The sequence below is a fragment of the Vicia villosa genome, unplaced genomic scaffold (genome assembly GCF_029867415.1).
Source record: "Vicia villosa cultivar HV-30 ecotype Madison, WI unplaced genomic scaffold, Vvil1.0 ctg.002532F_1_1, whole genome shotgun sequence".
NCBI classification, from domain to species: Eukaryota; Viridiplantae; Streptophyta; class Magnoliopsida; order Fabales; family Fabaceae; genus Vicia; species Vicia villosa.
The window spans coordinates 76,439-88,739 of NW_026705960.1; the positions used below are offsets into that span (position 1 = coordinate 76,439).

The following is a 12,301-nucleotide window of genomic DNA, read 5'->3' on the forward strand; positions in this document are numbered from 1 at the left end:
GATTATTTTTTTCCAATGTAGAACTATAAATTGATGATGGATTTATGAAGTTTGCCACAGAAAATATTTTGTAATGTGGTGAGAGCCTTTGGTGAATGGAGCAGGGAATTTACCTACACAATTAGCACTTCAATGCTAAAGTGAGTGACGTCAAACAGGTGAGATTTGTACTTTGTTGTGACACAAAGCCACCCTTTTATATGAACAACAGTTAGAATTGTCCTCAGTGTATGCGCCGCTGGATACGGGAGACCGTTGGATGGACTTCAACGACATGGATAAAGGTGAGGTATGGATTTAGTGCTCGACTTCTTAGCAAGGATCTACATGTTCTTCAGTTGGAGCGGCCAAAGTTATAGATTGATCCTTCGTACTAGGTTAATCTTATTGTCCTGTTTGGCCAACCCGAAAAAAGTTATCCCTTATGTCCTTGATGTCAAGTATAAATCTAGGATTGTCATTATATATTTTGTTGAGACTGGCCTCAAGTATATTCCATTCTCGCCATTCTATGGTTGTTGTCAAGTTCTCCGAGTTAGGGAGGAGACTGGTGGCAACTTTAGTAGGAGTGGGTGGTCTTGAGAAGTTGCGCATTAAATCCTTTTCTCATCACTACACCGGTTTTCTCTTAAGACCCTCCACACGGTCTTAGGCCACTATGATAGGGAGGTGACGTTAGTAGGGTGCTCGAGTGTTGTTATAAAAATGAAGTCAGATCATGGCCATTAATCGCGCTTTCACTATTTCCTTGATTCATAGCCATGAATTTTTTAGGCTATTAGTTTCCTATATATACTGAGTGAATGAGGTCAATTTTTCATTTTTTGTTATCTTTGCTTCAATAGGCTAATATGTTTGCATTTTTCATCGTTTCTGAATCTTCGCACCCTTTTGATTTCTTCAAGTTTCGACTCCCTTTCTCTCCCATAAAGTGGTTCTTAAGGCTCTGGTGACTCACCTCCTTTATTTCTTAAGGCTTATAAGTACCTCAAGATAAAAATATTTCCTTTTATAATTTTGATTGTTTTATGTTGGCTTTTCGGGTATCGCCGCCATGGGAAACCCGTGTGATTTGGTTGTGAATATGCTAAGTGGTGACGAAATTAGTGGCATTTCTTCTCACACCAAGGTAGAATAAAAAATACAATAGGTTTGTAAGTGTCAATAGGTAGGGTTAGGATCCAAGTCGCGAATGTTGTAAACACTAGGGGTATGATGGTGCTTGGAATCCAAAGAAATAAATTGATGAGCCAATCCCGAGGGTGTTTATTAATACTCATTATTTATCACTTCATTTTGCAGATACAATGATTTTCCCAAACACTATGACTCGGATGAAGAAGGGGTTGAGAGGTACCCCCTCGCCATCTATCGTTATTATCGTGAAAACTATGGGGGAGGCTTCTCTTGGAGATAAACCTCGAGATATGAAACCCTTAACAGTTTTTCTACCCGAGAAACTTGGACGAAAGTGTCTTCCCCAAACTAAAGGCAATCACCTACAAAGATCTCACCATCTTACTAGCAATGAGAATATTCATAGGCTTCCATCCAAGACTGTTGATGAAGGTTCTCAAAAGATGAAGAAAGACAAATTGATTTCCTTTGATGAACCTGCCTTTAAGAGACGGTAGGAAGAAGTTTCGAGTTCTAAAAGGTTAATCCTCAAAGAAGGCTTTCGTGCCTCACCAATTGTCAAGTCTTAACTATTTGTCACTAGTTTAGGTCTCATGACAGCTAGGTAACTTCAACCTTATGTCTAAAAAAAATACTATGTTTACTTTTCTGGTAAGTTGAAGATGGCCCATCGAGAAGGGATAGTGAAAATGTCGTGCCATATGGCCTTTGTAGTCGTAGGTATGTGGGTTGTTCTGCCCCTGGGAGTCTTCTAAGGAAGGAGGAAGTTCTCCAAGAACGTCTTGATACAATTACTTTAGAAATAAATAAGTTTCTTTATGAGCTTACTTAGTCAGGGAAACTTTTGAAAGAGGTGGGAGATGAGGTGCAAAAGTATGGGTATTCGTCTAATTTGGACAAGAAAGAAAAAAACATTTGTTAGTAATTAAATAAAATGAGTTAACCTTGGCTGATGTCTGAAAGGAGCTATTTGATGTAGATATCTTGATTGTTCTCATAAGACGGTGGATGGGTTTTAGGAGGCTCAGAGCAAGGCCCGCGAGGATTGAAGGAATCTCAGAACAAGTTGCAGGAGGAAGAATCATGAAAGGTCTACCTGAATAAGCAGTATATGATGGCCGTTAAAATGAGTTATTCCATCTTGTAGGATTATTTTGAAAACGCTTTGAAGCAATTTGAATTATTTCATCACGAGGGAAAGGTCTCGGGGGAGAAGATTCATCCCAAACATGAAATAATGGATGGCAATGTGGTTGTCCTAAGTTAAGACCATGCCCCATAGATTACTTTAGGCATCCCAGTTCCTTTTGTTTTTTGTTTGTTAGTGGTTATCTTGGTTCATTTTTCTCTTGTATGACTCGTGTTGTGTTCTTGCTTATTTATAAAGGTGTTGTTAATGAATGAAAAGCTTTTCTTCTTCTTCTTCTTCTTCTTCTTCTTCTTCTTCTTCTTCCTCTTTTCGCATAAACTTTCTCTATTTTTTACTCGTCTTTTAAGAGGGTGGTGATTATTTGTCGCTTATAACATGGTGTTCATTCCCATTCTCCTAAATGTCCTTGTTTCAATAATAGTATCCTTAATTCAAAGTTTCTAAGGAGCGCCCCGACCTAGGGTCTGCTCCTCTTGTCGTCATATGAGGCTTCACCTTCTACGCTCTGGAGTGTCTAGCTAGCAAGAAAGGGTAAGCCTAAATCGCCACCTTTGCGTTTGAGGTTTCGGTGCCCTTGATCATGTAACTTTATTTTTGACAGCATGCCCATTTCTCGTTTGTGATTTTCACTTTGTGTAAGTTAAGACTTAATGTGTCATTCACATAATGATATAGTGAGGACTATTTTTTTGGAAAACATATAATGTATTATCTTGGGAATGAAATGACCCCCCTTTTCATAGACAACCATTAGTTATGCAATCTTCCTTTTTACAATGCTCTTCGATAGTGTCGTTGGACATGAGAACCTTCTAGTGATGGATGTGATAAAGTTGTAGGAACCGATGTCAGATGCTATGAGTTGTCGTTTTCCCAGCCTAACTTCACCTTCCTCCTTGTTTTTATCCTTGCGCTTACCGAAGTTCTCGACGACCTTAATTATTTTCTTAGGCGGCGTCTCGCAACGGTGGGGACACAATATCTTTTGCAGAGAATCGCTCCACCTTTTTGTCTTTAATAATTGTTCTTCTTCTCTCGCTCTTGGGCGTATCTGCTCCATCTCTGCTTCTTATTCAAATCTTATATGGTGTACTTTAGATGGAAACATTCATCAGTGTTGTGTCCATGACTCTTGTAGAAGCGGCGGAATTTCAACCTCATGTAAGATCTTTTCTCTTGAAGTCTTAAGTGGTGTGTATAACGAGAATCTAGCATGTGGTCCTTTGTGTGCACCTTCGTCTCCATTTCCTTGACATTTATTCTCTCATTTCACACTGCCTACCAGGTTTCCAGACCCTTTGTTCCTTTCTACGTCTTTGGCCAACGACTCCTGTTCTGAACCGGCCCAATCCAGTCAATTGGGCCATTCCCGCCTTCGGCCCAATACACTTCAGAACGCGCGTGGCGGTTTCCATCCGATCAGACTAACCGACCACGAGGACCCCTTGTGCTCAGTAAACAACCAGTCCACGCGTCTCCTAAATATCCGCCTTAGAAGGAGGAGTCCAATCCGTTCCAAAAACATCCTATAAATAGCCCTCTACATACAGAGGGCAAGGTAACCTTTTTCTTACCCCAAAAAACTCTCTTACTTTGTTGTACCTTGTGGAATACATACTTACTTTGGCATCGGAGTGCCTTGCAGGTACAACACCTTTTTCCCCTCTCAACCGCTCGGAACTTCAAGCCTTCATTGTTGCTGGCCATCTGATCCGCTCGGTAAGATCAGTGGCGCCGTCTGTTGGAAATCTAGCTCCCCCGTTCCTTTTTCTTGCACCTTCTTGATCCATTCTTGCCTCTTGCAAGAACCCAGGAACCAAAGCTTTAATCAAATCATTACTCATGGCCGGTAATAACGAAGATCCCTCGTCAATATACGCTGCAATTCTCAAGAAAAACGACATCTCCATCGTTCCTCCGTCAAGAAACACCGTTCCTCGAGACGGTGTCACAGCGTCCCCGTCCCCTAAAGATCTTCAAGATGATCAATCTCATCGTTTCGAAGATACCAGCAGGAAGGACAACCACGAAGAAAGTCTGGGCAACCCTTTCCTCTCCAAAGGACAGCCTCCTCAAGACCAGACCATAAACGTTGTCCTAGCTGCTCTTGCCCAGACCAATGCGCTCTTACAACAGCAAAGTAACTGGATCGAGGCCCTCGAGCAGAAGCGCCGCTCAAGAACTCCCCCCGATCACAAAAATCGTTCTCGACGTGAAATGATCACCAAGAAACGCCCACGTTCCCCTTCTCCCAGGGAGAAGGTGAATCCCTCTTCCAAGAAAAGGTCGAGCAAGCAGCGTTCCCGACACCGTTCATAGTCCCCTCGGCCAAGAAGGAAATCCAGATCACCCTCGGCCAAGCACGACGACAACCGGAGGCGACGCAGGTGTAGCCAGAGCCGATCTTTTTCTCCATCCGCCAGCGACGACGAAGAGGAGCGCCATGGTCCTCTATCCCAGTCAATCTTGGAGGCTCCCCTGCCAACCGGTCTCGAAACCCCTTCCGCTAGGGACCTACGACGGGACCATCGATCCGGACGAACATATTGAGAACATCGACGCCCTTCTCGACTATAGAGGAGTGCCCAGTGCCATTAAATGCCGTTTGTTCCCTACCACCCTGCGAAAGGGAGCCATGACCTGGTATAAAAGTTTTCCCGATGAGTCCATCACATCATGGAGGGTGCTCGGAAAACTTTTTTCCAGACATTTCACGGCCTCCCGAAGACACCCCAAGTCAGAAGCCTCCTTGGAAGCCATTATCCAAGGAAAGGACGAGTCTCTACGGGCGTACATAGAAAGATTCAATAAGGAAGCTGTACAGGTATCCACCACTGCCCATATGAAGAAATTCTTGCTCGAGCACGGCCTCCGACCATGCTCTGACTTCGCTAAAGCCGTCGGAATTGAAACACCGACCACTCTGGACGAATTCTTCCTCAAAGCCCAAGCCTATATTCAGTATGAGGAGAAAGAAGCCTCCCACGCCGTACGCAATTCCAGGCACGAAGAGAGCAGTAAAAATACACGCCAAGATGAGTCTCGCCGGGGAACTGATAAAAAGAAAGATGATAAAACTCGGGACCCTAAGGATTACAAAACCCCTACGGGGAAATTTCGAGAGTATACCCCGCAGAACGCTTCAAGGGAGCGCATCTTGAACGAATGCGCAAATGCCGAGTTTCAGACAGGCAAAGTTCGGTTCCCGAAGAGCATGCCCGTCGGGCCAAACGTGGATAAATCGAAATTCTGCCGATTCCACAAAGGCCACGGGCACAACACCGAGGATTGCATCCACCTTAAGGATGCCATAGAGATATTAATCAGAGAGGGACATCTAAAGCAATATGCGAAGAAGCAGGAGGCCGCTAGAGAAGTTAAACCAGTCACCGAGAAAAAGCCGGCGGAAGATGCGCCTGCCATGCAAGTGGCCATGAGCGTTACCAGGCCGGAAGATTTTTACCTCCCTGACTGGGCCAACGCAGCGACCACCTATTCCTCCCACAGCACATGGGAGAGGTTCCCGTCTGCAATGGTTATATCCGGCGGGGGTTTCAGTAAACTGACCGTCGGATTCGTAAAACGCAAGTTCGACGAGCTAATCTCGGCCAGCGCGAACGTAGCCTCGACTTTCGACCACGCCAGATGCAGTCCTTCCTCAATATCTTTCTATAAAGAAGATTTGCCCGGAGGAGCACCTAACGCGATCATCCCACTCCTCATCCGAGCCCGGATGACTAATTTTGACGTGCGACGCATATTGGTCGACAAGGGAAGTTCAGCGGACATCATGTACTCCCAATTGTTCAAAACATTGCAGCTGAACGACAGTCACCTTACCCCATACGTAGGGTCGGACTTACAAGGATTCAATGGCACAGTAACCAAGCCGTGGGGATTTGTGGAACTCATAGTTTCGATCGGGTCGGCAGAGGCCACCAGGGCAGTGAAAGTCCAATTTCTGGTCATCGACTGCCCATCAATATACCAGTGCATCCTCTGACGTCCCACTCTGGCCGAACTAATCGCGGTTTTGTCATACCCTAATTTTTGACCCCCCTGAGATGTCATACTTTCAGGCTTTTCATCAGAATCAAAACAGATACTCAGAACAATCACTTATTCATCTGGTGCTTAATCGAGGGTGTTCAGAAACAAAAGAGCTCAGGCAGAGGATCATTCAATAAAAGAGATGGTCTCCAACACAAACATAGGATTCAAAGACTTCATTCTATTCACCTATGATTGATTAGACACCCATCACCTGGACCCAAGTTTTGCTTACTTCACCAGTCTAGGATCTCTAGGATCTTTTCCCCATAGAGTCATGCATACTCATTTTCTTTAAGAGTCCGCCACAACCTTGGGCTTTGTACAAGGCAGAAAATAATATTTTCCCTAGCCAAAATAGCCACAACCTTGGGCTTCATACAAGGCATAAATCAATGATTTCCTCAGTTAAGAGTCAGCCACAACCTTGGGCTTTGTACAAGGCACAAAATAGAGTCATTCATAGTCTTCAAAATTTCAGTTTCCTCAGCAGTTAGCCACAACCTTGGGCTTCATACAAGGCACAAAATAGAGTCTCCCTAAGTAGAGTCAACCACAATTCTAGGCTTTGTACAGAACACCAAATAAATACTCTCCAACTAGAGTCAGCCTCAATTCTGGGCTTTGTACAAAACACAAATTCCCTATAGATAATCCCCAGTAAATTTATCTCCCAGAGTCAATAAAATAAATCAATCAAAAGCCTCAAGCTTGGGCCTTATACAAGCAAGCTAAAAATCAAATCTTTCAAACAGTAGATAGACATAGCTTATCTCTATAAAGAGATCTTTCTCCTATCTCACCACATTCAAACAAACATTTCAATTTCAATTTCAATTTCAAACATTCTCCTATTTAGGACTCTGAAAGGCATGCTCTGAGGCAAACAAACCCAGACTTGTACACTTTCCCTAATTTGGATGAGAATCCTTCTTTCATTTAAGAGAGCGCGTCTGGCATACTTGCAAACATACAAATAAGGTCCCTATCTTAATGAAATGAATTCAGCTTTTCTGTCACTTTAAAATGTTTGTGGTGGAATAGTAGAAATACCTCTCTATAAAGATGACTTCATGTCTCTTTACTGTAAACAGAGATTTAATTTAAAGCTTCAACCTTGAGCTTCAAGCAAGGCACCAAAAATAATTAATTTCCCTAATTAGTTCCCTGAACTACATTAAGCTCTGACTTCCATTAGGGATATGTAGGCATGAGGTTCACAAGGAATCTTAGCGAGCTAATAAAATACCAAAAATAGTCAGTCTATCTGTCTTCTTTTTTAAATTAATTTAATTCCTTCTCCTAACACAAAGGAGAAACTTTCCCAATCATTAGCAGTAAACACAATCACAATGACACAGAGAAGGTTCTCGTAGAGTACTACGGATATGTAGGGTGCTTAAACTCTTCCCTATGTATAACCGACCCCCCGAACTCCAGAATTTCTAGTCTAGGTGAATCCCCACACTTAGCAAACCCCTAGGGTTAATTTGAGATCTTTTTCCCCTCTCCTACTCGTTAGGATAATTAAAAAGTTCGTGTGATATCGTAGGAAGAACTGAAACAAAATTCATCCCGCCACGGACGCATTCTCCTTCCAAATTCCGCGTGAAGGGTCTAGCGTGCCGTCCTCCCAAGTGAAACGGGGAGGTAAAGAGAACGACACCACAGGTCCCCTCAACCGTACACCTCAAGCTCAAATACCATACAACCAAAGGACAAGTAGCAACACTCAACAGCGACATCGAAGCGACCAGGATATGTTTTGAAGCCTCCGCCAAGGGCCTGAGCGCAATAAAGACACCAGCCCAGGAGAAGACAGCGACCAGCGCTACCTCAGAAACCAACAAATCTATGCCCCGCATCGACACTGTCGACCTCGACAGTCGTTTTCTGGGAGAACCTGAGCAGAACATCAACCCAAGCGCATCAGAAGGGACCCTCCGGCCGATCCCTGATGGAGACTTCGAACTCGTGGCCCTCGGAGAAGATCCGACCAGAGGAGTCAAGATCGGATCAGACCTGCCAGACCTGGCCAAAAGACAACTCAAAGCTTGCCTCCGTGAAAATGCCGACCTATTCGCTTGGAGCGCTGCAGAGATGCCCGGACTCGACCAAGAAGTGACTTGTCATCACCTGACCATCGACCCTGCCTGCAAGGCCGTCGCTCAGAGGAGAAGAAAACAATCACCAGAAAAAACGGCTGCGGCCGAACTAGCTGTAAAAGACCTCATAGAGGCCAAGTTTATATCTGAGGCCAAGTACACTACTTGGCTCTCTAATGTTGTACTTATTAAAAAATCAAATGGAAAATGGCGCATGTGCACTGACTACACCGATCTTAATAGGGCTTGCCCAAAAGATACTTATCCTCTCCCTAACATAGATAAACTAGTCGATAAATCCGCCGGTTTTAAATTGCTTTCATTTAGGGACGCATATTCCGGGTATAATCAAATACCCATGGCTAAAACAAACAAGAATTACACGGCCTTCATGACCGAATCGGGCAATTATTACTACAACGTAATGCCCTTCGGTCTGAAGAACGCTGGTGCGACTTACCAGCGCATGATGAACAAAGTATTTCAAGCAGAGATAGGCGATATGCTCGAAGTCTATATGGATGATATGATCGTCAAATCCCAAAGGGAAACCGATCATGCCGCCCACCTTAAAAAGATTTTCGAGCAAGCCCGAAAATGTAAAATGAGATTCAACCCGGAAAAATGCACATTCGGCGTCCGCGCTGGAAAATTCATCGGTTTTTACTTAACAGAAAGAGGAATCGAAGCCAACCCGGATAAATGCAGGGCTTTCTCGGATTTGCCCACTCAAAATTCAAAGAAGTCAATCCAAACCTTGAACGGAATGCTCACGTCACTATCCAGGTTCGTGTCCAAATTCGCGCAGCACGCCCTGCCACTATTCAAACTCCTGCGCAAAGAAACTGCATTCGAATGGACGGAAGTGTGCGAACGCTCCCTCTCCCACCTCAAGCAGGCCCTATCCAGCCCGCCATTTTTATCTAGGCCGGAAGCTGGAGAAATCTTGTACCTCTATCTCGCCGTATCCACCGAGGCCGTCAGCGCGGCCTTGATACGAGAAATCCCGGAAGGCCAGAAGCCCATTTACTTCACTAGAAAAGCATTCCAGGGCCCCGAGATTAGATATCAATAGATCGAAAAGGTCAGACTCGCGTTAATAACCGCAGTCCGAAGACTCAGAAACTATTTCCTAGCACATACCATAGTCGTGCGAACCGAGCAACCCGTAAAACAATTACTTGCACGCCCCGACATGGTCGGGAGAATGCTCCGGTGGTCGTTGGAACTCGCAGAGTTTAACATCAAATACGAAGGAAGAAAAGCCCTTAAAGACTAGGTCTTGGCAGATTTCGTAGCCGAAATGGCCTTCCCCGAAACAACAAACAACAACGCCCGAAGATGGACCTTGTATGTGGACGGTGCTTCAAGCTCAACCGGCAGCGGAGCGGGGATCATTCTTGAAAATGGAGAAGGAACCCTCATAGAGGTATCCCTTTCACTATCATTCCCGACATCCAACAACCAGGTAGAATATGAGGCCCTGCAAGCCGGGTTGCGCCTTGCAAATGACGTAGAAGCCGAAGACATTGAGGTATTCACCGACTCTCAACTGGTCGCATCCCACATCTCGGGCGAATATCAGGTCAAAAGCGAAGCCCTCGCCGAGTACCTGACTGTCGTGAAAGAAAGGCTGGCCCGATTCAGGAGCGCCAAAGTAAAACACATCCCAAGGGAACACAACGCACGGGAAGACGTTCTATCAAAACTGGCGAGCACAAGAAAAAAGGGAGGTAACAAATCCGTAATCCATGAGATATTGCCAAAACCCAGTACCGAGACCTCACCTTCCCTCTCGCTCGTAAGCGCAATTGGGGACGCATCCTGCTGGATGACCCCCGTGTACAATTACTTAACAAGTGACCTCTTACCCGCCGATCCGAAAGAGGCCTCCACCATCCGTAGACGAGCTTGCTCGTACGTCTTAGTCGAAAATCGCCTCTATCGGCGAGGATTTTCTGTTGGAAATAAATGTCACTAGAAAGAGGGGGTTTGAATAGTGACGTCTTAAAATTTTAGTTTAAATGTGTTAAAGAGGATGTAAAGAAATATAGGACTGGTAATAAAGAACACACAGAGGTTTATATTGGTTCACCAAAAGGGTTAGTCCAGTCCTCACACACAGTGAGATTTTCTTATATCTTACACTTTTATCCTTTAAACGAGGGATAAAAATGTTACACTTTACACAACCTCAAAAGGCTCTTACACACACTTAAGGTATTACTTTAGACCTTTCTTTCACACTTGTTACAAACAAGATTCTATATCTCTTGAGGATATACAAAAGTATTCAATGGATGATTTGAAGATGATTCACTATTTGACAGTGATGAGTTTGCTTTCCCTTCTGTGTATATGATAAGCTTTTGGACTTTGATTCAAAATGAGATTAAGCTTGAATGTCAAAGTTGGTTTGTTCTTTGCAAGAGGTGCTAGTTATATAGAAGCTTGGAAGAATATGACCGTTTGTACTTGTAAGACAATAAAATATTATTCTTAGCTAGATGTGTACTTTGAGGAGACCAGAAGCTAGTCCTTTGAGTAGATGAACAATCTGTCTTAGCTGCCAGTGTACTTTGAGGATTCAGAAGATAGTCCCTTGAGTAGATGATCATTATCATTTGAATATATGTACGTTGGTTTATTTTGATTTGATGGAATCTGATGTCATTTGTACTGAATGCTTTTGCCAATGTTTTGATAAGATCATGTTAAAGCTAAAACAAAATATATAAGATCTAACATTACGAGGACCTGCAGGAACACTTGTTAAAGGAGTTAGGATGATAACATGTTGTCCTCAAAACTCAGAATTGTTTCAACATTCTCCCCCTTTTTGAGGATGACCAACTTACTCTAGATTTTGTTTTAGTTTAAGCCCCCCCTGCGAACATATTAACTTATTTTGTTCTGGGATCTGATGTTTTTAGATTTTTGCTCCCCCTGAATATATGTTGTCTATTTTTGAGTAGTCTGGTTGAGAAAAATATTTGTGACACATGTTTTGCAAATGTTTGAACCAGAAAAGAACAGATACTCCTTTTGATAAAAATAGCATACATCTTTTTAGCATAATCTAAAACATATATTTTATCATTTTACTCTAGATAATCATTCATAAGATAGTTATCATACAAATATAAAACCAATGATGAGATCCAAACAAAGTTATACATTTTCAAAATAAGTGGATCCAAACAAAAGCATAAAGCATACAGCTTCAAAATAAGTAGAGCTTAACAGTTGCTGCTACTAATTTTTTCAGATGTTTGATATGTTAAAGCTTAAACAGATACAGCATTAAACATAAATATCCAAAATAAACATAAATATAGATACTCCCCCTTTGGACAGCCACAAAAAGAAGGGGGTGCCCAGAAAGCTAGCAATTATATTTTATCAGCAGAGCCGGGAGGTGGAGCCTGAAGAAATGGGAATTCAAAATCTGGGATGTTTGGAGGAGTGATGTGAGGGAACGCTTTTGGAAGAAACACCTTGGAGTGCCATTCAAAGAAGGCTTGATTCTGTCTGCCAATACTAACCACTGCTCTTTGAAGAGCAGACAAGTCATCGTGAGATGAGCTTGAGTTAGCAATGTGATCCTCTTTGAAAGCTTTGAAAGAGTTTGGAGCAGGATCAGTAGAGGTGGTATGAAACCACGACAGATTTAGAGAGCCAAAGGTTTCTTGATTTGTTTCTTGTGGAGAGTCATAAGAGTCATAGATTGGAGCTTGGCTGAGGAAGTCATTGAAGGTATTCTCTAAAGGTGGATTGCTGAGTATAGGAGATGAAGTGGGAGCAAACGGATTCTCAGTGAAGTCAGACTCATTGTTGTGTACAACAGTAGGAATGGTGG

At 43.3% G+C, this 12,301-nt stretch overlaps 1 protein-coding gene across 1 annotated transcript; it reads left to right on the top strand.

The window, feature by feature from the left end:
- The first annotated feature begins 4,730 nt into the window (after positions 1 to 4,730).
- Positions 4,731 to 6,290, top strand: LOC131639101 (uncharacterized). Its single transcript, XM_058909606.1, has one exon. It carries the CDS (start codon positions 4,731 to 4,733, stop codon positions 6,288 to 6,290), a length of 1,560 nt encoding a protein of 519 aa, XP_058765589.1.
- Positions 6,291 to 12,301: the final 6,011 nt, after the last annotated feature.